Source organism: Platalea leucorodia (assembly GCF_965183815.1).
Source record: "Platalea leucorodia genome assembly, chromosome: 10".
Classification (NCBI taxonomy): domain Eukaryota; kingdom Metazoa; phylum Chordata; class Aves; order Pelecaniformes; family Threskiornithidae; genus Platalea; species Platalea leucorodia.
The window spans coordinates 13,084,422-13,111,549 of record NC_138832.1 but is presented as its reverse complement, the minus strand read 5'-3'; the positions used below and the strand labels follow the sequence as shown (position 1 = coordinate 13,111,549).

The 27,128-nt window shown below is 48.4% G+C and overlaps 1 protein-coding gene across 1 annotated transcript in view; it reads left to right on the top strand.

The window, feature by feature from the left end:
• LOC309595663 (gamma-aminobutyric acid receptor subunit gamma-4) overlaps nucleotides 1–26,521 on the top strand; it is a gene marked incomplete at both ends in the record, with an annotated part of 37,497 nt that extends 10,976 nt beyond the window's left edge. The window contains 6 exons of the mRNA XM_082322902.1: nucleotides 16,030–16,250; nucleotides 16,847–16,929; nucleotides 18,370–18,507; nucleotides 20,045–20,197; nucleotides 24,955–25,157; nucleotides 26,228–26,521. Of these exons, the coding sequence (XP_082179028.1) occupies nucleotides 16,030–16,250; nucleotides 16,847–16,929; nucleotides 18,370–18,507; nucleotides 20,045–20,197; nucleotides 24,955–25,157; nucleotides 26,228–26,521 (1,092 nt within the window). The remainder of the gene's footprint in view (nucleotides 1–16,029; nucleotides 16,251–16,846; nucleotides 16,930–18,369; nucleotides 18,508–20,044; nucleotides 20,198–24,954; nucleotides 25,158–26,227) is intronic.
• Between the last annotated feature and the right edge of the window lie 607 nt (nucleotides 26,522–27,128).

Below are 27,128 nucleotides of genomic sequence, written 5' to 3'. Positions count from 1 at the left end.
CCGTTATCACAGCAAATTATTTTCTTAGCTCTGCCTGTGAGCAGGGACTGGAACCTAAAGAGGGTAATATATCCAAATACACATGTTGAATATTCTCCCCTTCCCTCTTTAGGAAGGAGATGCTGCGCACTATTAAATTCATAATGCTGTGCCTGGCTGCATTAGTTACCATGCAACACACTAATGAAATTGAGGATGAAGAACGTATTTTCCCACGTCTGGAGTACTGCAGAATAGATTTAATAGATTTGCATGTATGGTGCATTTGTGAAAACACTGTGAAAAAGGGAGAGGGAGGGAAGGGGGAAATGTTTATTCGTTATCAGCTGATGAATAATTAATTTACAAACGTTGTCTTGTTAAATATAAATTAAATCCTCATTTGACACACTTTATAATTTAGAAGTATAAGCCCAGCATGAATGAAGAGAACTCCCCACTGACTGCTTTCATATTAATCCTAAGCCAGGGAGGGAGGTTTGGCTTTCAAAGTTAAAGCTGACAAGGAATAGCGGTGAGGAAGGGGCTGCTGTGACAAAGCCAGCTTGGGGGCCTGGGGTGCTTTGTCTTTGCTCGTGGGTGCTTTCCGTGCAGGGATGGCTTAGCGGGGCAGGGAGGCAGTGACTGGCCGCACAACCCTCTTCCAAGGATTGCTTCCATCCCCGCTCAGAGCTGTGGGTGGCCAAGCTGCTGAATCACGACTCTTTGAGTAAAATCCCTATCAATGCCACATTATCAGAGTGTGCAGCAAGCCGGCAGCTGCTTGTGAACGGCTGAGCTGTCCTAGCAGCAGGGGCAAAGATCCCCAAGAGAGGAACTAGGCTCTACAAAAGCCATACAGGGCTAAGCCACCCTTGCAGAGAGCCCTTAGGCGGTTTGAGGCATCTCTGCACGGAAGCAGAGCCGCATCCTGAGGAACGGTGGCTGTGCTTGGTTGGAAGGCAGTTAGTGTGGGAGCCACAGTGGGAAGCCTTGGGTTACAGCTCTGGTGTCCTGCTGCAAGGCTTGGGTTAATATCTTCGTTTCTTCTTAATAGATGGGGAAACCGAGACTGGTAATAATTGTCTGGCTCTGAGGAACACTTAAGTCTTGATTATACTTAGCTTTGGCTGCTTTGGAATAAGTAGGAAGGAAATGAAATGAAAATGGCACACTTTTTAAGATGCTTGAATGTGTTGCTCTGGAGCACAAGATAAGCCTATAGGTAAAGGAAATTTGTTACCTCCCCCCTTCTTCCCTGATAATAGACTCCAGCAGTTGCACAGCACTTCTCAACTGAAAGGACTTAAAAATGCTTCACAAATCATCTGTCTAGGAGGCAATAGCCCAGATGCATGCACTTCTAGGGTGGATTGCAATGCCTGAAGCATGCTGCAATGCTCTGCCAAGGACTGCGTGCTCTTCTTGGCCTGCCTGGTGTGCAGCGAGAGTTAGGCATCAGCATAAATCCAGTGAAGTTGCACAGGACACACACTTGTGTAATGAGCTAGGTCAGGTTTTGGTCCCTGATAAAGATGCATATCATAGAAATTTAAAATGCTGGGAAATGAATATTGCTCACTAAGGGCCCCAGTGCTTTTTCTGGCCATTAGTTTCCATGCCTGAGTGATGTCTCACCGTTGCCGGAGCTGGTGGTGTATTTATAATGTCTTCACAAATACTCATTTACTTGGCGACTGCTCATATCTCTTGATTCCTTGATGTTCAGGAATGATCACCTGAGCCCATTCCCGTGTGCCCAAGTGCTAGGAGAGTGACTGTTCCTCACGTAGCTGCTCGTGTTCACGTGGCGGTGAGGTCGGATACACAGAGAAGGGCAGCAGCCATCCTGTAGCCATCGTTTGTCATTGCCTTAAGAAAAAAAAAAAATCACAAGGCCACTGAGGAATAGCACCAATCACATGTGACTTGCAGGGCAAATCATGAACTGCAACGGAAGGTCTAATGAAATAAATTAGTTACTCCCATCCTGAACATATGCTGGGAGCTTCTGCAAGTTTCAGGGTCTGCTCCCAGACCCAAAAAGGGCTGATTTATTCACTATGAATAATTCAACCAGCTCCTTTTATTATCCAGAACATACACTAATCCCCTCTAGTTATTTTCTGTGTGACATCCATGTCGGTATTTTATTTATAGGCTGTTTATTTCGCAGAAACCACAAGTCTGTTATTAGGGAAAATGAACAAAAAACAGGGGTTTTGCCTCTAAAATTTGGAGCTAAATAAAATATGAAAATCTGGACAGTGGCCTCCTGGGGGGAAAAGTGCTTTTCTTCAGAGGCATTTCTGGTGACCAAAGCCCTAAAGTTAATTAACATCTGTGCTCCCCAGTCCAACAGTAAATGGGGAATGTGGCTGTACTCAGTCAAGTTTCTTAAACTGTAGCGTCAGTAGTGGCACACAGGTGCCTCCACACAGCCCACAGCTCAGGCGGCCTCTGGCCCTCGGGCAACATGGGATAAATAAACATTCATAATTAAGTAAGCAGCTCTATGTAAATTCCTTCACGAATCCAATTTCCGGCCTTCTGCTGGCAGGAATGGCTCAATCCCGCATTCATCTCATGCCAGCCTTTGAAGAAAACTCACATTTCTTCAGCCAGGCTGAATGCAAAGGGATTTTTTTGCCCTGAACCCTTGCGGGCAGCCTGGGAAGGATGCTTACTATACGCACTTTCTGAGTAGCCGGTGTGCTTGCCTTGCCTGACCTGAGAGCGTTGTAATTCCTTACTCTTACTCACAGAAAACCTTTCTAACGCAGCTTGTGACCATAGCAGCTGCTCCTGGTCTCCCTTTCCAGAGGTCTCTGCCAGCAACTGTGTTTCTGCTTGTTAACAGACCATGATGACAGTTTTCCAGTGACCAGGAGACTCTCCTTACTGGGGCCTGGACCAGGCTGGAGGGATGTCCCCTGCCCTGGCAGCTAGCAGCTTGCTCTCAGTTTGGTAGGAGCTTTGCCCTCTGGCAGGGCATTAAAAGAGGCTTAGCCGTGATACACAGGTGTGGACATGGCTGCAGTCGCTGGGCGGTGGGAATGCAACCTTGCCCATCACACGCTGGTAGGGATGTGCCTGGGAGATGCAGGCTCAGGCTCAGAGCTGCCGCATGCATCTGCATCTTGCAACGAAAAGTGCGGACGCAGCCGTCTCCATCACAAGCGCGTTAGCTAATGGAGTTGCTCTGCAGCTTCCCAGTGGCCCCGCTTCTCCATATAAGACGTGTGTGCATGGACAGGCCAGGAAGCATGTGTTTGATTCAGATACTGATCTGTGCTCTGAACCTCATTAAATTGATTCTTGCAAGTCAAAGGGAAAGCGCTATTGTGTCAAACTTGAGAAAGATAGGCTCTGAGCTGTACCCATAGTAGTCACTTGATGGGCTGAATTATTTTTAAGGCAGAGTTGATTTATCTGAACTGAAGGCTTTAGATCTCTCCACAGGAAAGGTCTGGATATTTCAGGTGTGTGAGAGCCAAGTCAAAGAGCTGGTCAGAGGCCAGGGTTTCTGGCCTAGGGCAAACAACCAGCATCGTAAGGGAGGGGGTCTCACTCTCCCCTACCACTTGGGAGAAACAGCCAAAATTCTTAAGCATTTCTGAGGGAAAATGCGTTTAGGGACAATCAAAACATTTATGTTTAGTATCATCAGATTGTTTTGATTTGCTTTTCATACGGTGATAAATTCTGTCCTGTAAGTAAAGAATGAAAATGAGTATTTGAAAATAAACGTCAAAATGAAGTTAATCAAATAGATAAGCAATAGATAGCAAAATATTTTGTTAGCTTACTGAAGAAAAAAAAGTTTCTGAATGAAATGATGAGGTTGAGGTAATTCGTTTTAGATTTTGACAATTTCATTTTCAACAAAACTTCTTTTGTTTTTCAGTAGAAATCGGTTCTATTTATTTCCTGCATCCCCAGGTGAAGTAGTCCTACCATCTTCCCTAAAAGGCTGATGTGAAATCTGCCCGCTATAAATGTGTTATGAAATGGAGGCCATTTCTCAGAATTCAGTGGTTGTGGGTGACCAGAGGCAATATGCTTCAAGGACCTCTTCATGCCTTAATGTTAAAGGCTGAATATTCAGACTATTACATGCCATCTCTTCTGTGCACAGGAAGTGTTTAATTGCCCAAGATGCAAGCAAGCAGCAGAGGAGCACCAGCCTCCCTGTGGCCCCAGGGCTGGCCAGGCTGGGGCAAGGCTTTGCTTCTCCTCCCTGCAACCCTTCCCATCTCCTCCATGCCTCCAGGCACTTCCTTGGTGCCTCTGTGTCTTCAGCTTGGTGTCTTTTATGCTGGTAGGAGATACGTGTTAGGGTCAGCAAGGGGATGGGCGGGTAGACCTTCACAGTCATCTGCCACGATGCCGCACGCTGGTCAGCAGCAGCCCATCCTTCCCCGCTGCAGGTTTGCTGACGTCGCAGCCATTTTGCACCGGCACTGCTAAGACTGGCCCCACCAACTCCCAATGCAGCAGCTCCTCTAAGCCCCAGAGAAATCATGCTGGCTGCATGGGGCACTGTGGGTGGGGGAATAAGTCTGGTCAGGGGTCTTGGGCCTGCTGTGTGCTGGTAGCATGGAGCTGATGGTAGCTGGGGACCCTGATATAAGCCTTGCTTGTCCATCTTCATGTCCAGAGGGCTTTGCTGTGAGGATTTCTGTGGTTGTTCTGGGAATGGCTCTAACCGTCTTATTAGCTTTGCTCCACAGGAGAATTACAGGCGGTGATAAAGGCTCACCCGCAGGCAGAAGCACATGGGATGTGTGAACCAAAACACTTAAGAGCGTGGGTGGGGGAACACCTTGTCTCCATGTGGCTGGGGAACAGGGAAGGTCAGAGCAGGGACTTTGCAAATGTTGTAAGCCTTGTTTCTGACACTTCCTCCCGATCTGCTTCTCTTTCCCTCCAGCTTTGCCAGTGTACTTGTTACACCTCCCACACCAGACCTGTGTCCCTTGGTCTGTCATTCTCCTCCACAGACACCCAAAACCACCTCAGTAGCGTAGTGAGGACAAGGAGGGGAAGCGGAGCAGTGGGGTAGAGAAGTGGGAAAAATTTGTGGGAGTTAGGTGGGTTGCTCCTACAGCCACAGGAGGTAGGAGGGTGAAGTTAAGATGATAACTGGCTGATCTTCTCTTCATTTGCTCCTTGAAAAGAAAAGCTGAAGGCAAAGACAACTGTAATATTCAAGACAACCATTCCTTTCATGATCTGGCAGTGGTGGACTGACAGACCTGTCCAGAGCTTGCAGTCTTAGTTTGTCACATGAATCTGCACCTTGTGAGAAGGCATGATGGACCCTGGTTCCCCCTGCCACAACAAAGAGCCACAGTGGTGACATGGCTTGGGGCAGTGTGCCGGTTAGGGATTTGCAGAGTAAATCTCACCTCTCTGCAGAGAAGGTAGGAGATGGAAGGCACTGCAAGGGAGGAGTGAGCCATTGCATGAAGCCAAGCTCCCTTCCCGCTGCTCAGGGCTGTTCAGATGTGAGCTCTGCATGCAGCTTCCTGCAGGGCTGGCTGCAAGCTTCAGTCCAGTTCTGCAGCAGTGAGGTCGGGGGCTGCTTAGATTCTGGTCCTCTCTCACTGGATCAGCAAGAGGGGAGATGAAAATACCTCAGTGTTGCTGCTATCACAAAAAGCCAAAAGCAGGTCCAAGTGCTGGGATTTGGTAAGGAGCAGCAGAGAATGGCCTGTCCAGCTCCCAGGAACTTTGGACTAAGTTGAAGAGCCAAAATTGTTTAGTTTCTTTGTATATATGATTCTGGGATATACAAGCTCTGCCAGTGCATTCCTTATACCTCTGTGTAGAAAACCTGAGCCTTCATCTTTTTTGCTACTCCTCAAAGATGTCCTAAAGCCATCCAGGGGAGCTGGGGAACGTAGAGTGGTTGAGTTTTAAAGGAGGCACCTGCAGTAGGCTGGGTCTCTACGAAACAGTTGGGAGCTAGAAAAAAGGACTGGGAATACTGGCCCCCAGTTTCTGAGGAGAGTCTTTGGCAGCCACCAGGTGCCATGGGAAGAGAGCAGCCCAGAGCAGCAGAGCTCTGCAGGTCCTGCTTGCCCAGTGGCTGGTGTCCTGGCTTCCAGATGACTGCCACGCTTTGCCTCAAGTGTGGCTGTATGCCTAGAAAGGAGAATCAGCTGTCCTGGTGTCCCTTCTGTAACTGCAGTCCAGCTTGCTTTGCCCTTCGAAAACCCAACAGGGGAGACAGAAAAAAATTGTTCTTTCTCTGTAACCTGATTCATTTCTCCCGGCTGCTTTCCTCAGCCTGGTGCTCCCTTGAAATCTCATTAGGGCTGGGCTGTGATTTTGTGGTAGCTTGAAAAGAAGAACTGCAAGAGGAAAACCAAAATGAAGCACGGAGAAGGAGCTAAATCAAGGAACTGGCAGGGCAGGAAGAGAAAGCTGGCAAGCACAGCAAGGGGGCATGAGAGACAACATGAAACAGGTTTCCTTGAAAGAGTCAGTGGAGCAGAGTATGCTGTTCCCACCTCCTCCTTCATCTGGGGCAAGGAGAGAACAGTGTCAGGAGTGAGGATTTCTGAAGAGGGCACAAAACCCTCCGCTTTTGTGAAAGCAGAACTTTCTCAGATTTTTTGACTGTGCTTTTTTCCTTGAGGATGAGGATTAGAAAGGGATTTATACAGGCAAACAGTGGTTTTCCTCCTGGCCAGCACAAGGCATTTCCGTGCAATGGACGGCATCCCAGCAACGTGGGTGCACTGTGCTTTCTCAGACCCATTTTGGTGGGAGGAGGACAGAGTGGCATCAGGGTTTGGGAGGTGGGCCTCTCTCTTAGATGCCACCCTGGCTCACTGGTTCTTGGAGAGCTGAACCACACTGCCCACCCGGGGCAGTTTCCTCATGAGGCTTTCTGCTGTGTCGTGACTCCTCCTGTGGGGCAGCCCGTTAGCTCACCGCAGCCGGTGATTCATCTCCCAGGCACAGCACAGCTCCCATGGCTGGTGGTGAGCATCACTTCTTCAGCGCCAGTTCTGGGCTCTGCTGGCTTCTCCACCCTGTCAACGTGCTGCCTGTGAAGGTGGTTTGACAGAGCTCAGTGCTTGTTGGAAGCAAGTAGTTCTCACGGAGGAGGGCATATTTAGAATCATAGAATCATAGACTCGTTTAGGTTGGAAAAGACCTTTAAGATCATCAAGTCCAACTGTTAGCCTAGCACTGCCAAGTCCACCACTAAACCGTGTCCCTAAGCACCACATCTACAGGTCTTTTAAATACCTCCAGGGATGGGGACTCAACTGCTTCCCTGGGCAGCCTGTTCCAGTGCTTGATAACCCTTTCAGTGAAGAAATTTTTCCTAATATCCAATCTATACCTCCCCTGGTGCAACTTGAGGCCATTTCCTCTCGTCCTATCACTTGCTACTTGGGAGAAGAGACTGACCACCACCTCACTACAACCTCCTTTCAGGTAGTTGTAGAGAGTGATAAGGTCTCCCCTGAGCCTCCTTTTCTCCAGACTAAACAACCTCAGTTCCCTCAGCCACTCCTCATAAGACTTGTGCTTTAGACCCTTCACCAGCTTCGTTGTCCTTCTTTGAACGTGCTCCAGCACCTCGATGTCCTTCTTGTGGTGAGGGGCCCAAAACTGAAGGAGAAGGGTGTAGTGATTTTCCTGCTCCTTATACTCTGTCCCTAAGCTCCTGTGACTGGCCACTGTATGAGGCTGTTGGGACAGAGGGACACTGCCTGACATTGTTTGCCCATTCTTATCCCCTCTGGTTTTGCATGCTGCTGTGGCATGCCATGCATTTCCTGCACTGGAAGGATGCTTCTGGCTCTGATCCACATAAAAAGCAGAGCTCCTGTGGCTCCCTGTCTCTGCCACCCTTTCTTTCCTGTCTTGACCTCAAAGCACAGCTTCTGTAGCAATTTCTTCATCACTAAGACTGCAGTGGGAGGGACTTTGTTCTCTTTGCATGACAATCGGCATCACTAGGCACCTTTCAGTCCACAGAGAGAGGCAATCCCCGCCCTGGAGAGCTATGGCCTTACTAGACAAAGCAAAGTCCCATGAGAAGGTGGGAAGAGGGTGGGAAATTATGTGATGCTTGAAGAGGGCCATTACAGTTGAAGTTGTTTCTGTTTGAGGAGGGGTACGGGCAGGGTGGTAATGCCTCTCTTGCTGAGGCAGAGAAGAAGAGTGGTGAGCTGCAGACCAAAGAGAGTGTGGAGAGGGGCATGGAGAGAGGAAAAGGAAAGAAGACTAGAGCAGGGAGAAGAAAAGAAAGAAGACTAGAGCAGGAAAAGAGGGAAAACCCAAGAAAGCCTGGAAAGGTAAAAAAACAGCAAAGGGAATTGGGCAGTAGATGTGGGCTGTTCAGTCCCTGAGCAGACAGGGAAAGGTGTTGAGACCTTTACAAAAGTCTACAGACTACTGTGCACTACTCTTCCTCTCTGAAACCCTCAGTGCCTCCAAACAGGGACTGGATGTAAATGAGAATCAGACCCTAAATCTCAGAGGCAGCATTGACTTTGCCACTCTCTAGTCCATCTGGTGAGCCAGCAGCAGTAGTAGGCTGTACTGGGGTCTGGCAAAGCCAGTGGTGATGCCAGTGGTGGTCCCTTCTGTATGAGGTATCAGATTGGAGGCAGGAAGACAGGCCCAGCTGGAGAACCTTAAGCCTACACGGATGGTTGCTCTAATACTTCAAAACCAGCCAGCCACATGCCTCTGACAGTTGAAGGCACTCATGTCATTTAATGTTTGGAGGACCTTCCTGCCTTCCTTCACCTGAGGGCCATTTCCCTGCTGCTGCAACAGGATACTGCTCTCATTCCTGCCTCTCCATCCTAGAGAGGAGGCAGTGAGGCTGCAGTGTCCAGCTGCTGAACTGAGCAGGAACCTGCAGGCAGCCTCATGGGAATCCAGCAGCCCAGGACAATGAGTTTTGTAAGGACAGAGAGATGGGGCAAGGAGCATGTCAGAGCTGGAGGAACAGATCGTGTTCCCAGGCAATGATAGACTTGCAGCTGTCTCCACAGGGACAAGCTGACCATCCTGGACACCTCTCCCTGCAGCAGCTGCTCTCCCAGTCCTGGGCAGTATTAGACTGCCCATCCCAGTGTTTCATTTTAATCGCAATGGGTGGCATGGGAATGGGAAGTGCAATTAAAGAAATTCCAGCTTCTCATCTGAATCTTGCCAAAGTGTCCTGGAGGAGCAATCTTGGGGAGTTAATTGGATGCAGTGAGAAGGTTTGTCTTCTAGCCCTTTCAAAGGAAATTTCTTTTTGTCTTGTCAAACACCCCATGAGCTTAAAGGACAAATAAACAGGAGCACCTGCCCGAAGTGCTAAGTATTCTCTTCCAGTTATCCTATGTGCTTCTGTCCTCACCTCTTCTCTTCCCCCACCTGCTTTCTCCTTCTGGCACAAAGTTCCTTCAAGTCCAACATCGTGGGGAGCATTTAAGCATTTAGCAGTAAGGTTTGACATGCAAACAAGACTTTGGACAAGTGTGGCTTTGCTCTGCAAGCAGCCCAGGCATTTTCTAGAGATCATGGTAACTGGGATGCATCCTTGTTTGCATCAGAAGGTGCTTACACATGGCTTTCCACCCAGGCCATGTTCTGTCCTGAGAGTGGTGAAAAAACAAACTAAAAGGAGGCGGCTTCTTCCCTGTGGTGCTTTGCATAATGCTTCATTGAAGTGTTCAGTATCTTCCCCTTTAATTCTGCCCCATCTGCATATAGCATCCTGTGCCCGCGCCTCTGCCTTTTCAGTAATAACCTCGTCAGGGACAGTGCAGACAGACTGTGCTTCTATAAGCCAGAGTCTGGCTGATGTCATGTCTCGACTCAAGGACTTTCCTTGATCCTTTGGGTAATGACTGTTAATCAGATGCTAAAACACACACGTCTAGGTCATGTGCCCCTGGGGCTCACAGTGAGAGACTGTGTCCCAGGCTACATTCCCATGAAAAGAAGAACAGCACTATGGCAATCAGCAGCTATCTTGGGGTTGCATGTGAGAAGATAACATCACTGAAGGACAGGAAACAGTGGTACAAGGGAACAGCTCAGAAGAAAGGGTTTGGGGGGAAAGAAACAGTCTGGTGTGGTTGGCTGTCATGAGTATAAAAGCCTGCCTTTTAGATGTCCCTGCTTGCCTGTGCATGGGAGCAGGCATGAGCAGAGGCGTGTGGGAATGGGCAGGCAGAGATCTCAGAAGCCAGCACATGTTGAAAGCCTGGTCCAGTTCCCATCTGTGGAGACTCCAATGGTGAGCAAGCCATGACTGGGGAGTTTGCAATCGACAGAGCAGCATGTACAGCATGTCTTGTTTGAAGGCTCCTGGCACGAGCACAGGACGTGGTGATGGTTTTTAACAGTGAGTTTGTATTATAAAAAGAACACTGTCTCAACTGAGATTCCCTGGGCAGAGGCGAAAGACATTCAGACAAGGACAGCGCTGCCGGTGTTGCTGCAGAAGTGAAACAGATGGGAAGTTCAGTGTGTCACCTTGAAAACACAGATCATCAGAGCTCTGCTCCTTTTGTCCTTGCAAGCTCCCCTAGTCACTCCAGCATCATGTCCAGAAAGCTCTCTGGGGTCTGATTTGGAGAGAGGAGGACCTTGGAAACATAATGAAACTTATATTCTCATTCTTTTGCTCTTTCTGTTGGGGAGACAAAACTCACCCAGAGTAGGGACACGGAGGCATCTGCAAGCGAGGAGTCTCCCACTACTAATGGGAGAACTGAAAGAAGCCTGACACTGTCCAACTGCTCACTGAAGTGGTCAGTGTCAGGCATTAGCATATGCTGTTAGTACGTGTCCTCTTTGCTTGCTGCCTTTGGAGAGTGCTTGCACATGTCATGCTAGAAGCACGTTCCTGCCCGCAAGCTGTGGAGACAAGAAGTTGTGCATCAGATTTGAAGATTATTCTAATATAAGGTTATTTTATTTAGTTATCCAAGTGTGGAGACTGTCTCCAGACTTTTTGCTATTATTGAGCGTGTTCCCTGGGACATGGAGCTGGCTGCTGGGAGCAGTCCAGAGTTTATCAGAGATGCTTGCAGGCTGGAAGGGATGTGTGGGATGTTGTGGAGAGGAAAACGCTCGCCTGTGCAGGGCTGTGGGGGTGTGCAGTTGCTGAACGCAGTTCTGTCTGAAGGGGGGATGCTTGGGCTGACCGCTGTTTTGCAGAAGAGGGAGACGGGAGGAGAGGCTTCCTGGCTTGCCTCGAGCTGCACAGAGCGACCTACCAGCCCTTGAAAGAAATACACTCCCTTCCTGGGTCTCCTCCAATAACTCCTCAGAGTTTCCTGAATTGCAGCACCCCAAGGAGTTTGCCTGTCATACTTGCTTTGCTTAGCTCTGTGACTGGCAGCATGGACCCATCAGATTCACATCAGCCCACCTGAAATGCTGGCCATGCTTCCCAGGAAAGCAGCGTGTTTTATTGTACTGCAGCGAGGGATTTGCTTGGAGGTACAGAGGGAAAGGGGCTCTATGAATAAAGACAAATATCAGAACAATAAAAGCTAGAATGAGACTGGCTAGGATATTAATCTCTCAGCCCCACTGTTATTTAGAATTTTTCCAAGCTCCTGTTTCCAGGTCTCCGTCTTCTCTATTTGGAGGTTTTCTTATTGCTGTTGAATACAAGTGAAGTTGCAAAAACATGTTTAAATCCTTAATTTTATCCTAATTTAGGAAGACATCTAAGCCGTCTTCATCTCATGGCTTTGCTTCTCTCTTTGGCATTTGTCAGAAAGCTGAGCTCTTAAAGAACATGGAGAAAGAAGCTCATAGATGGATACAGGGGAACCATGGGGTACCAACTCCTCTGTATCCCACTAACTGCACCCTTGAGAGGGGTCAGCTGAACTGCACACACAAACTTGCTTTGAGCCATTTGAAAAGGATCTTCTGGCACTACACAGCTGTGTTTATTTGGTGTATAAGGTAACCTGAAAATACAAACTGCTAATTTTCAAGTTGTGTCATGCTAACCCCGTGAGTTTAAGCTGTTCGTCTGAAATTGGGTGGCCCTAACTCGTATCTGCTCTGAACCCAGGGTGGAACTTAGTCTAGAGTAGAGTTCCTGGGGCCAAATCCAACTGGAAATACGGGCTGATTCCCCATGTGTGTGCACATGCACACAGAGGTGAGAGAGAAGGCACAGGGAGGAGCTAATGGGGGCCAGTGCGCTGGGGACAGGCTGATTTCTGAACCTGTTTAAATTTGGGATTTTCTTTGAAATTACTTTTCACACGGAAATTCCATGGCTTTTCATTTAAACTATGTTTTTAAAAATGAAAGGGTTTGAGAGTCTAGTCAAATCTTTTTGTTGTTTTATTATTTTCTTCCAAGATAAAATATTCTTGTCAACTCCACATCCCCTCATTTCCCACAAATGCTCGTTTACAGGACAGGTTTTTTTCTATTAAATGTGTTTGGATTTTTCCATTTTCTGGAATTGGGTTTCCACCAGCATCTGTGCTGCCCACATGAGGAAAACAAGGACTGATCATTGATGTGCAGCAGTGCCAGGTGATGATGGTGACCAAGGGCCAGCAGGGACATGCTGAAAGGCTGAGTTGGACATGAGCCCACACAACTAGCAGCGGCAACGCTGCAGGGCATTCCTCAGCATTGGATAAACTCGCGTGATAGTATTTAGGGTAGGGAATCTTCAGTGTTTGCCTTACGGGTAGTTTGATTTATTATTTTATGACTGAAGTTTGATGTAATATTGCATGCATGCCAACATGTGTGTGCTACCCAACGTGTGATCCAAATGGCGCGACCTAACTCTTAGAGCGATTCCTCTTATTTCGCTAGCTCCTTCTGTTGAAAACACTAAAAAAGCCCATGCTTTTACAGAGAAGTTAACAACCTCCATGTGCTGCATAGCAGATGGTACAGCAATGTTGGAGGCGTATTTTACAATAACCTCTTTCCACATGGGGAAATTGAGGTATTGAGAAGTCTCTTTCTGATGCTTGAGAATGAATCAGGGGCAGAGAGAAACTACAGGGGTGCAGGAGTTCAAGAAACAGCACTACCATAAGTTTTAGGGGCTGAGGTCATCCTGACAAACTTCAGCTATTCAGCCTTGATCAGCCTGGACTCTTCTAAGGTCAGTAAGAGTGTGAGGCATTTCCAGAACACAACTTGATGTGCTTCATATTGGGATCTCCCTCCAGAAGTGCCTACCCATCTCAAATAACGGTAGGGAACCCATGGTCAAACACCTCCTATTTTAATCACCTTCGTCAGATGCCTACAGCTAAGTGGGGTCTGATTAATGCTCAGAGAAAGGTCTGAGCCCTGTCCCACAGCTGATCAGTGCAGAGCCGCAAGGTTCCTCAGCGTCAATTCAAACCACATCTGATGGGAACGGGTGCTAAAGTCCTCAGGAACTGTCGTGGTTTTACCCCAGCCAGCAACTAAGCCCCACACAGCCACTCGCTCACTCCCCCCAGCAGGACGGGAGAGAGAATCAAAAGGGTAAACTCCCAAAGGCTGGACCATTTTTGTATAAATCTTGCCTCAGATAATTCTGAATGAAAATACATTTGTAAATGCCAACATTTCCCAATGAGTTCCCTACCTAGAGGCAAGGGAGCCAGGTCAGCTAGTAAGTTCTTCCTTGTGAATAGCTATGCTTATAATAGCCACTGAAATTAGATCAAACCACAGGACAGTGACAATAACAGCTCAGATTTTTCAGAAGAGCTGAATGACTTGTGCACCTCACCTTTTGCAAAGGCTGGCTGTGAATGGCACAAGTGGAGCTCTTTAATGCTGATCCCTTCTGAAAATCTGGGCTTGACAACAAATACTCAACCCCTGGGATAGCTGACCCTCCACTCTCCTGAAACATTAGCATTGGTTATCCCAGACCTGAATGCTGAACTTTACAGCAGGACATCTGACCTGAGCAGCCAGCCCAGAAGCAAGATCTCACAAGTGACTCCAGTTAGGAGTTAGAAACCAATAGTGGCATCTAACATGGATTTATCATTGCATTTTTTGTTGCGTTCTCCTACACCAGAGATATTGCTGAGGAGGAGCGATGTAAGCTCATACTGGCTCAAACAGGGTTTGCAGAGGTGGGGGAGACTATGTCAAATGTTGTGTTATTTTGGCCCCAACAGCTGGCAAGGAGAAGAAAATGATCCCAAGAAGAATAAAGTCAGCCCTCCCCATATATGTCATTTTCTTGGGCTGCCATTACTCCATCTTGTCCCTGCTGTGCCAATGGTTCTTTGCCTGCCTGTGGGCTCTCTTTCACTGTTTCACAACCTGATCCATGCCTTCATCACCACATACCCTATGCTGGAATGGGCTGTCCCCACCTCCTGTTTTCAGGCAGTGGCTATGCTTGTGTGCTTGGCTTTGAGGGCTGCTCCTATCCTAGCTCTGTGTCTCCTCATGTCTGTTTTGAACTGTAGAGGCAACACCATCTCTTTGGACATGCTGCATCTGTCCCCATTTAGGGCCTCATCCCTGTCAGCTTTGTTCATCCCTGCGTCTAACCAGGGTGAAGGATCAGCCCGGAGAGCGACTCAACCGCCTGATGGCAAATGCTCTTTTCTCATTATCTCATTGCTATGCAAGGGACATTTTTGGTACCAATCAGTCATCACTGGTTGGCTGACAGTGGAGCAAGGGCAAGGAGAATGAAGCAGGGAGTCGTGCGCTGCCCTGCTTTGCCTCCCCAGGCAGGACATGCTGTCCAAGGGAGTGCGCTAAGAGCACCACATCTATTTTAACAGCATGGTTTGAGGAAGTCGGCTCTGAACCAGCAGTGAGGGCAGTGGAGGGAGGATGTGCTGCAGTCGTAAAAATTCCACCGAGATAAATCAATAGAGAGAGGAGAATGGGAGGGAGAGATGGCAAAGTCAGACATTGTTCACCTCTGCCCACAGGAGAGAGGGAGATGATGCCTCTGTGGTCATGGGGTTTTAACAAGAGTGAAAGCGAGCAAAGCCCAAGTCAGAGAGGAGCTGTCAAGAGCAGGTGACAGCCTTTAGTATGGGCTGGTGGAACTGGATTTGGGGGTCTGGTTCAGACAGCCACTGAGTGCCAGACATGCTCCTGCATGGCACTAATTAGCACCTTCTCAGGCACGCTGAAAAAGAGGGTAAGGAGCAAATTGACTTGCAGCAACAAGCAGCAGAACGGTGGGCTAATGATGTGGACTAGCGCCAATCTGATCCAGACAAATGCTGCCTCCCAGAAATGCTAGTTATGGGTATGCTAGGACACCCTGTCTCTCACCAAAACCAGAGGTCCTCATTATGGTGGAAACTCTGTCTTCTGTCTGCAAAAGACTCAATATTTTTAACTGGTTGCACCAAGAGCTGGGTCCATAGCAGCCCCTGCCCCAGCTTCCTTTTCTAATCTTCAGTAATGGGTATCTGCCCAGGAACTCTAGTGCCCTGGTTTTTCATATAAACCATTTACAGCATAAGTCCTGCTGCAAGGGATGGATTCTCACTAGATTTATGCACAACATTAATATTGCTATATGTACAAATTAGGTGTATGGAACACTGCTGGGATGTATCCTAATAAATAACAGAAAGAGTTGTCTGCTTGCCTTCTCTGGTAAGCTGGTAAGTAGCTTTCCTTTCCTGTGTTTGAAAGGTGTAGCTGAACTTAGAACTGGATTCAGCCAACATCCACACTGCCCCTTCACGCCTGTGCTTAAAAGGAGTGTTTGGTTTGAGTTGTCGGTCAAGAAGAAGCCCAAGCCCTTGTTCATATGGTCTTGGCTTTCCAGGCATGGGTCAGGCCAAACATGCTATGGCTCAGCCTGCCAGTCAACACAGAGTCTTTGGCTATTCCTAAGTGTGCCATGGATGTCCTGGCCCCAAGCTAAAGATGAGCCTGGAAAGGTGTCAGTGGTCACCAGCACCTGCTCCCAGACTTAAAAAGCAAATGTTCTGGCTGTAACTCCAAAACGGTGGCCTGCAGACCAGAGGACAGGGCTCCGCTTTGCCTGAATCCCTCTCAGAAAGACATGTTCTTCCTTCTCTTTCACAGGAATACACCATTGATATCTTCTTTGCTCAGACATGGTATGACCGGCGTCTTCGTTTCAACAGCACCTTGAAGGCCCTCACGCTGAACACCAACATGGTGAGCCGCATCTGGATCCCAGATACCTTTTTTAGGAACTCCAAGCGGGCCGATTCCCACTGGATAACCACTCCTAATCAGCTCCTCCGCATCTGGAATGACGGAAAAGTGCTCTACACGCTCAGGTACATCCAACAGGCACTGTAGCTGGCTGCTGAGGTGAGGGAACACAGAGCTGGTCAAAGTAGAGGAGGTTTCCAGGTGCCCCAGGACAGAGTGGAGGAGATGTCTCCCAGTGCTGATGGGAGTACACATGCAGTACTGGTTGCAGAATGGGCTTCCTCTTCCCAGGATGAAGGCTTCCAAAAAATCAAACTTTTTTCATATCATACCTAGAAAAAAGTCAAAACTACAAATGGTTTCCTAAACCAAAATCGTTTAAAAGTTTATGTTGGTCAATCCAGCTATTTCATTCGTTTAATAAACATTTGGCTTTAGTTCCCATAAATTCTCACTCCCATAAATTAATCTGAAAAGCTCACTAAACAAAAAGGCTTTTTGAATGTGAAAATTAGATGTTTTTTCTCACTTTGAAAATATTCAAACATATGTTTTGTTTTGCTGCTGTTTTGAAATGTTCCTGCAAACAGACTGATCTTCAACAAATTAGTGTTTCTCTCTCAAGGAAGCGAGAATCCCTCTGTCACATTGTGGTGTTGGAATAAAACCACCTTCACCAACACAAAATCTCAGTCTCCCCCTCTCTCTCTTCCTCTCCCAGGCTGACGATCGAGGCTGAATGTCTGCTCCAGCTGCAGAATTTCCCAATGGACACTCACTCCTGCCCTTTGGTTTTTTCCAGTTGTGAGTATACATATTTTTAAAATAGTTTTAGAAGGCAAGTAGAGAAACCTCAGTAGAGTAAAACTCTTCTGGGGATACCATCCTCCCTTTTAGCTACATTTTTCACCTAATGTCTATGACTCTCTTCCTGGGCCATTACCCGTCATGCCGCGAAGCATCCTCCCAGTCCCGGGCTCCAGAGGTCTTCAGGGACAGATTCACAGCACCTCTGAGTTTCTCCTTAATTTGGGTGGATGGTTGGAGGTGATTATTTCACTGACCTTCTCGTCACTCTGACCTACTAGACAGAATATATCCCTTCAGCTGGCAGACAAATGGCACCCATCCTGCCTTGCATCTTCCCCCTTCTCCTGCTCTCTGAGGGGACAGCTTGGCTTTCCAGACCTCAGCCCAGAGACAGGCCTACTTTCTGCACCCAAGGCCATCACAAAGGAGGGGTACTCAGACCTCCCCTCCCAGTCCCCACTTGTCCATTTTCATCAGCAGACAGGGCTGCTGATGTTGGCACATCTCCACTGGTAATTTTGCAGGGAGCCTTTCTGCACCAAGAGATTCCTGTCCTCATGCGTTGGTTGGAAATCTGATTTAGTCATCTTAGCTCGGGTTCGCCTCTCCCGCTTCCCCTGCCACTGAAAAGATGCAGCTCACGAGGCTCTGAGGTGCTTCAGAGGGAGGCAGCATGCTGAGGAGATACCATCCCCTCATCTCCCACCATCCCGCATTCTTTGCTAATTAACAGTACATGCCATACATGCTTGATAATTAGAAACACACTTTTAGTTAGCTGCCAAGCTCTTGCTCCTTCCCTCCTCTGAGGAACTCTCTCGTAGGTGTCGAGGTCCCTGCTTCACAGTAGGCTTGTTTCTTTGTCAAGAAAGCCAGAGCCAGGAGAAGCCATGCTCCAGCCTGCAGGAGCCAGGTCTCCTTCTCCATGGAGAATGCACCCCTTCTTTTCTATACATAGATCAGTTCCCAGAATGAGAGGTACAGAGATAGTCAGAGCAGCCACAGCCATGCTGCCTCCCATGTTGGCAGCTTTGTATTCATGGTGTACTCATGCCCGGGAAGTGAAGGTAGTCGTGAGGAATGGTGAAGGCCCTATGCTGCCCCAGGGAGCTAAAAACCCTTAAAGATTTCAGGCTGGGGGAGTCCTCTTACAACAACCCAAGTCTCATTCCCATCAGTGCATTCCTTAGAATAGCTCCATTTCTAGCATTGCTTTTCCCATCCCTAGGGATGGCCCACGAGGGAAGATGCTGTCCCTACTCCCATTGCATGTAGGGATGCCTAAAGGAATCTAAACAAAAGGCATCAGAAATACCTGCCTGAAAGCTTCACGTTCACAAAACAGCTAGAGTGAGGTGCCAGTGCTTTTGCAGTCAGGGCGGTGAATGAGGTGCAGGCACATGACGTACTCTTTCATTGATGTCCTTGCCCCAGATGGCTACCCACGCGAGGAGATTGTCTATCGCTGGAGGCGCTACTCCATTGAGGTCTCTGACCAGCGCACCTGGAGGCTCTACCAGTTTGACTTCACGGGGCTGAGGAACACCTCAGAAGTTCTCAGGACTGGGGCAGGTGAGGCAAAGGGAGACAGCCCACAGAAACGCCACTGTGTTGGAGACCTTGTGGGAGACAAAGGAGTCATCAGACAGCTCCACAATGATGGGGAAGGAAGGTCACAACAGCACAGTTAGAGAAACGTAAGAATGAAGGGATGGGCCTTTGCTAGAGGGAGCAGAAGTGATGCAGATGAAGGGTGAGGGGAAGACGAAGCAGGGGTAGGCCAGAACCACTGACATCTCTGAACTGTGGGGTGACAATGCTGATGTGAATGAAGCTATCCCTAATTGAAGGGTCAGGAAGGGGAGGAGATGGAGCTCAGATCCTCTCTTGCTGCAGTATGTACATACTATGTGATCCCTGGGTCATGCTTATTATTGGAACAGGGGTGGGGAAATCAGAACTTGCAGGTCTCAATCTTTCCTTCTGTAAAGTTGTGTGGGGCTGATGAACACCTGAATTATGCTTTAAGAGACAGGAACGAGGCTGCATGTGTGAAGAAACCAGAGAATGGAGGCCCTTCAGCTTCTCCTCCTCATAACAGCTCACATCCCCTTTCCTTCCCACAGACAACTGAGGAAAGACTCTTTGGGTTCCTGCAGGTGGGGTGAGCTCGTATTTTTAAGCCCTCTGAAGCAGCAAGTTCAGGTAGTGCTTCTCCCACACTGCAGAAAGCTGCTGTTGCAAACACCGGCAGACGGCCCCTAACCAGGTTAGAAAGGCAGCACAAACGGGGACAAGAAGTGGTGCAGTGAAAGTGTCTTGAATACACCAGTGGCTGTCTGACATTTGTAATTCTCTTTTTTGGTAATTGCTTGCAAGGTCCATCTTAACCCTAGAGCTGTTGGGTAGCTTTTTTCCAATACTCACTAGAAGCCTCTGAAAAAGAGGCTTTACCCCAGCTGTAAGTTGCCAAATGAGCAATTAGGATGTACAGCACCACATGCCTTTTCCAGGGGCAGAACCAGAGTCTCAATGAAAGGGATTGAAGGGCACCTCCTTTGTCACATATCAGGTAGTTAGTTGGCAAGTCAGGCCATGTAGCCTGTTACAGCTAAATAGCTTCTATAGAAAATAAACCCTTGCAGCAATCAGCTGAAGATGAATACTCTCTATCATTTCTTCCCTGAAACTTTTCCAGACAGTGTGCTTGGACACACAGCCAGGCCAGTACAAATGCAGCCTGGTGGCCACATAGCCAGGCAGGCAGATAGCCAGTTGGGCAACCACAAAGTCAGCTCTTAAATTAGTCACAAAGACATAAAGTCAGACAGCTACAGAGCCAGACAGGTAGCCACAGAGTCCACTAGCCACAAAACCAGCAAGCCAGCCACAATGCCAGTGAGTCACCAAACCTACCCAGCAGCCACACAGCTGTCCATGAAGTTAACAATCTGGGCAGCCACAAAGCCAGCCACAAAACCAGCTTGCCAGGCACTTACAACAACAAGAAAACCTCATCAGAAACACTCCAAATTCTGAAACTTTGCTGATTTTTGTGTTTTAGGAAGCCACATGTTATGATTCCAATGTCTCTGTTGCTTTTTCCTAGGGGAGTACATGGTGATGACAGTTTCTTTTGACCTAAGTAGACGTATGGGTTATTTTGCCATTCAGACCTACATTCCCTGCATCCTGACTGTTGTTCTTTCCTGGGTTTCCTTCTGGATCAAGAGAGACTCTACACCAGCCAGGACATCTCTGGGTAAGAGACAGGTTGTCGCATGTCTGATGCTTGTCGAACTCTGCAAGGCTAGCAGACTGGCAGTGTTGGAGTACAAAATCTCCTAAAGCACTTTGCCATTTTCTGGCATTATTCAGCTTGCTGGAGAATAGTGCACGCCTCCATCTTTCTGTTTGTAACACTATCCTCAAGCTCAACCAAATCTCCAGCTGTGCTGGCTTGGACTACTGGATTATTTCAGGATAGCACAACGCTCTCATATCTTGATCTGAGGCCTGAACGCAGTCTTTTCCAAGTTGACAATGTGGTATTCTCATCCACCGAAAGGGAGAGGGAAGGTGTGAGCTGTGGCATTGCAATGCTGGCCAGAGGGCTTCTGTCACATGCATGTATTCTGCATTTCCTCATGACCTGTCAAGGACTCAGTGTAGGACCAGTGACATGAAGGCTGCAGGATAATGAGCCAAGTTGCTCTGCTGTATCCATAGAGTCCCAAGCTCTGGCAGGATGTGGAAGCCCTGTAGGTACAGTCTTTCTCTGTCAGCCACACCACAGTGGGAGTCCAGGATGTGGCAACGGCTCTGCCTATCATTTAGATTTTCTCAGCAACCTGCAATGGCTCTTTGAGGCAGGAAAAAGCTTATGTTGATTGAATGCTGCTCTGAGGTCTTTACAAATCTTTAATGCACGTTGGCTGTACCTGCATTTTGCAGCAAGCTCTGCTTCTCAGCACTGTCCTTCCCATCAGCCCCGCTGACTTTCCCTTTAATTGGAGGTAGCATTCCCAGCCCTGCCTGCAGGCCTCTGTGGGGAGGGAGAGGAGAGGGGCCATCAGCATCAGGCAGGGCTATTCAGAGCCCATCCATTCTGACCATCTCTCCCCACCTCCCTATCAAAATCAATTTCTTTGGTGCCCATGGAGAGAGCAGGAGGAGGAGTGGGTTGTCATTTCCAACGGAGGTGAGGGTACACCATAGTCCGTGGCTGGGAAAGGAATGAATAGCAAGAGGCAAAACATTCTGCACGGCTGGCACCACTATGGTGGCTGTCTCAGAACACAAAGGCAAGTTTCCCCAGGAGGGGGGCCCCTCTCTGTGAGAAGGGTCCTCAGTACATCAAGAGTAATGTATTCTCTCCACAGCCCCTGTTGTACTTAATACAAATGATCCCCAGTACATTTCAAGCCCGTCAGCCTATATTAGGGAGATGTAAACCAGACCAGTTCCACTGGCATTTCAAATACATGGGAAGTCACATCACAGCTGCTAATGCAAACACAGCAGGAAAATACTAAAATTTCTTGCCATGCTTCCACCCAGAGCCATTGGGGTCACCCCAGGAAAGGGTGGCAGGGGGATTTAGATGAATGCTAGAGAAGGAGGAACAGGTGGAGTTTCTGCTGCTTCTCCACATCCTAAAAAGCAGTGGATGAGATCACGATACCAACTCTTTTGCAGCTGATCCTTTGTTGGCTTCTGATACTTTATCTCTGGAAACAGGTCTGTGAGCATTACTGCTACTGCAAAAACAATTCCAACCCTCATTCATGTCAAAAGAGATTCCTTATCATCTCCTACCCACTTGCCCTCTATGTCAAGAAATGGATAGATTGTGAAGAGCTGTCCCTGAAGAATAGCCACAAGCAGGTTGAAAGCTCATGGGTAAGAATTAGAGACCGAGGCAACAAAGGAAACCTTATTGTTGGTGTCTACTACAGGCTGCCCGACCGAGGGGAGCCTGTTGACGAAGCCTTCTTACTCCAGCTACAGGAGGCATCGTGCTCACAGGCTCTCATCCTGCTGCGGGACTTCAACCACCCTGACATCTGCTGGAACAGTAGCACGGTGAGCTGTAGGCAATCCAGGAGACTCGTGGAATGCACTGAGGATAACTTCTTAAGCCAGGTAATAGACAGGCCTACCAGAAGGAATGCGATACTGGACTTGATGGTCACCAACGCAAGTGAGCTAATTGGTGATGTCAAGATTGGAGACAGCAGTGATCATGCACTGGTGGAGTTCGCAGTCCTGAGGGATATGGGTCAGGCGAAGAGTAAAGTGGGGACCATGAATTTTAGAAAAGCAAACTTGCAGCTGTTCAAGGAGTTAGTCAGTAGGACACCCTGGGAAACTGCCCTCAGGGACAAAGGAGCAGAACAGAGCTGGCAGATCTTTGACGCTTTCCAAAGAGCACAAGAGCTCTCGATCCCCGGGTGTAAGAAATCAGGAAATGAAGGCAAGAGACCAGCATGGATGAGTCAAGACCTGCCGGTCAAACTAAAGGGCAAGAATGAAATGCACAGGCAGTGGAAGCAGGGATAGGTATCCTGGGAGGAGCATAGAGACGCTGCCCGGTTGTGTAGGGATGGGGAAGGAAGGGCAAGGTGCAGATGGAGCTGAACTTGGCAAGGGACACAAAGAATGATACGAAGGGCTTCTATAGGTATGTCAGCCAGAAAAGGAAGGTCAAAGAAAGTGTACCGCCCCGATGAACACGACTGGCAAGCTGGTAACAATGGACGAGGGGAAGACTGAGGTACTCAACAACTTTTTTGCCTCAGTCTTCACTGACAGCCTCTCTTCCCACACCTCTCGAGTGGATGGATGGGGACTGGGGGAGCAAAGTCCCTCCTACTGTAAGAGAAGATCAGGTTCATGACCACCTGAGGAACCTGACAGTATGTAAGTCTATGGGACTTGATGAGATGCATCCCAGAGTCCTGAGGGAATTGGCTGATGTAGTTGCCAAGCCACTCTCCATGATATTTGAAAAGTCATGGCAGGCAGGTGAAGTCCTCGGTGACCAGAAAAAGGGAAACATTGCAGCCATTTTTAAAAAGGGTAGAAAGGAGGACCCTGGGAACTACCGACCTGTCAGCCTCACCTCTGTGCCTGGGAAGATCATGGAACAGATCCTCCTGGAAGCTATGTTAAGGCACATGGAGGACAGGGAGATGATTCGACACAGCCAGCATGGCTTCACCAAGGGCAAGTCTTGCCTGACTAACCTAGTGGCCTTCTATGATGGAGCGACTACATCAGTGGACAAGGGAAGAGCTACGGATGTCATCTATCTGGACTTCTGTAAGACCTTTGGCATGGTCCCCCCCTCTCTAAATTGGAGAGATATGGATTTGATGGATGGACTGTTCGGTGGATGAGGAAGTGGTGGGATGGTCACATCCAGGGAGTAGTGGTCAATGGCTCAGTGTCCAGATGGAGATCAGTGACGAGTGGTGTCCCTCAGGGGTCTGTACTGGGACCAGTACTGTTTAATATCTTCATCAATGACATAGACAGTGGGATCGAGTGCACCCTCAGCAAGTTTGTAGATGACACCAAGCTGAGTGGTGCAGTTGACACGCCTGAGGGATGAGATGCCATTCAGAGGGACCTGGACAGGCTGGAGAAGTGGGCCCATGTGAACATCATGAGGTTCAACAAGGCCAAGTGCAAGATCCTGCACCTGGGTCAGGGCAACCCCTGGTATCAGTCCAGGCTGGGGGATGAAGGGATTGAGAGCAGCCTTGTGGAGAGGGACTTGGAAGTACTGGTGGATGAAAAGCTGGACATGAGCCAGCAATGTGTGCTTGCAGCCCAGAAAGCCAGCCATATCCTGGGCTGCATCAAAAGAAGTGGGGCCAGCAGGTCGAGGAAGATGATTCTGCCCCTCTGCTCTGCTGAGACCCCACGTGGAGTACTGCGTCCAGCTCTGGAGTCTTCAGCACGGGAAAGACATGGACCTGTTGGAGTGGGTCTAGATGAGGGCCACAAAAATGATCAGAGGGCTGGAACGCCTGTCCTAGGAGGAAAGGCTGAGAGAGTTGGGTTTGTTCAGCCTGGAGAAGAGAAGGCTGCGGGGAGACCTTATTGTGGCCTTTCAATACTTAAAGGGGGCTTATAAGAAAGATGGGGACAGACTTTTTAGCAGGGCCTGTAGCGATAGGACAAAGGGTAATGGTTTTAAACTAAAAGAGGGTAGATTCAGACTAGATATAAGGAAGAAAGTTTTTACAATGAGGGTGGTGAAACATTGGAACAGGTTGCCCAGAGAGGTGGTAGATGCCCCATCTCTGGAAACATTCAAGGTCAGGTTGGACAGGGCTCTGAGCAGCCTGATGTAGTTGAAGATGCCCCTGCTTATTGCAGGGAGATTGGATTAGATGACCTTTAAAGGCCTCTTGCAACCCAAACTATTCCATGATTCTATATTCTATGATGAGCTTTGCATTGGGCTGAATTCATCCTGGGAGCAAATGCTCAAAGACAAAGGGAGAACAAGAACACAGGCCTTTGCATTCCAGCTCTGGTTCACATCAGACAGAAATAGCAGTTCTGTGCCATCTGAGACATTGCTATGCTTATTGCTGACTCAGCCAGACATCACTGAATGAATCCCAACTTACCCGTTGCCTGCCCAAATCCATACATCCAGTGTCATTGCCTCTTAGCACGTTCTTCCTTTGGACTCTCCTCCCATCATCCAAGCAGTTGTTCCTGTGTACAGCCTTAAGCAGAGTCCGAGTTCCTCACTTCTTTACCAGTCCATATTGATGGCCTGCGTGACACCTGCATTTTGAACAGCTCTTTTTCCATAGAGCATTGTCAGAGGGCAGCTCAGGACCAGAGTCTCGCTAAGCAGAGCAAAAGTGGGACCAGACAACCAGAGGAATTTCTCTCCCACAAGAGAGGGGAAATGGTCATGTTTTGGGGGCTGGATGCATGTAAAAGACAGAAGTGCTCCTCTTCATTACTTAAACCAGCTCTTTTCTCTCGTAGGTATCACAACTGTGCTAACAATGACCACCCTGAGTACCATCTCCCGCAAGCACCTTCCCCGTGTTTCATATATCACAGCCATGGACCTCTTTGTCTCTGTGTGCTTCATCTTCGTCTTTGCAGCTCTCATGGAGTACGCTACACTCAACTACCTGGTGGGAAACAAGAAACCACCTGAGCACAACAACAGGAAAGCCAGACTGGTAGGTCAAAGAGTGGATGCTGTTAGAATCCCAGGCTATTCAGAAATATCCCTCCTGAGCCTGTGTTGGAAACTGCTGACATGGTTTAGTGCCTGACCCATACTGTGTTCATAAGATCCTCAGACCACAACCAGAAAAAGTAGCTGAAGCTCCCCTAAAACAAGGAGGTCCCTGTCAGAGCCAGGCACCCTGTGCTCTCTTCAGAATTGCTGGAGAGCTTATCAGTACAGTTTAGGATGACTCACATGCCCAAATGTAAATGTCCACTTTAAGACAGGGTGATCCACACTGAGGTTCTTCCACTTGTACCGGTTTGATCTCTGTGGATTACAGAGGTATCTTAGGTCACAGAGATCCAGAAACCTACTTTCTTTTGTGGTGTGTCCATCAGAAGACCTCCTGAGTGTGGGGATAGTGAGCCCACAGCAGTCATCGTCCTCTTGAGATCTGCCCAAGCTCATGGCATATACTTCTGACACATCAGCTGAAACAGGCCTCTGAATTGGGACAGAACTGAAACCAAAACAGACAGATCTCTTCTGTGCCAGCCTCATTTCCCAGCATGGATGGAGAGAGCTCTTCCATGAGGCTGATGATACGTGTCTTCTCCTGGGCCAAGAGGTTATGAGTCACACACAGCCCTTCCCCAGCTTTTCTCCAGCAACTGACAGCAACCAGGAGACACATCTGGACCGTGTGCTGTGTCTTCAGAGACAGCTGAGCTCAGGGGAATAAAGGAAGAGGCTAGCACAGCTGAAACCAAACAGGTCTTGTTTCTGCACTGACTATTAGTGGCAGAGATGAGGAATCAGAGCAATTAGATCTTTGCTAAGGCTATGTCCTAGGGTGCCAGGGAGGAAACTCAGAGTCATGCAGGGAGCTGCCAGTCCCCACAATATGCCAAGGTGGTGATTTACAACCAGATGCAGAGATGCAGGATGTTCAGTCATCCCTCTCCATTGAACTTCAGCTATGAACCGATCCATTGCCAATTGGATGAGTTTTGGTGTCTAGAACATGTTTTCTTGCCTTTTCCTTCCCTTTAATCTACCTACTCCTCCTCATTACAGCCGCCTGCTGGTGCACAGGTGATGCCATCCTTTACCACCATCAACATCAACAACATCATGCACTGGCCCCCAGAGATAGAGGAGGATGACGATGAAGACCCTGGCTCCCCATGCCTGGAAGGAAAGGAATGCGAGAGGTTCTTCTGCTGCATTGAGGACTGTCAGACAGGAATGTGGCGGGAGGGGAGGGTCCGCATTCACATCTCCCGTCTGGACTCCTACTCTCGCGTCTTCTTCCCCACCGCCTTCCTGCTCTTCAACATTGTCTACTGGATTGCCTATCTCTATCTCTAGCCGTTCTTTATCCTCAGCTGGAATGGACTGGAGACCAGCAAGATGGGCTTCTCAAGGAGCACAGAGAACAGCATCTCTTCCGTTGTAGTCGATTGTCAGTCTGAGCAATCCAACCTGGTGATTCCCTCTTCCTGCTCTCTCATCTCTTCTGAGAAGAATCAGACAGCTTTTTTTTAGCCTTCTAACATATCTTTTTAGAGAATCTACCCTTCCCAAACAAGCCCCTCTCCAGCACCACCAGCATTTTACTCCTTGTAAGATTGCCCAAAAACATCCTATCTATCTCAAACATTAGGGATTTTGTCAAAAACAAAAACCTTAATGCGTTTCATTTTTCCATCCAATCCTACTCCAAAATTCCATGGGAAGTGATGGCAAATGGAGTTTTCTGCATAGTTATTAAGACTGCAAAGGAAATAAAGTAGATCTTACAACTTCTGCACCACTTCCACCAGAACAGACTTTGTGGAGTGCTAGAGGCTTGGAAAGATCAGAAGGAAAGAAGTGTGAAAGAGGGCAGCAGTACAGCCTTCCCACAGTAGCTGGGCTTGGCTAAAATGTTTTGAACCTGCCCAGAAAGCTGACAGTGGCACTGACAAGGATGGAG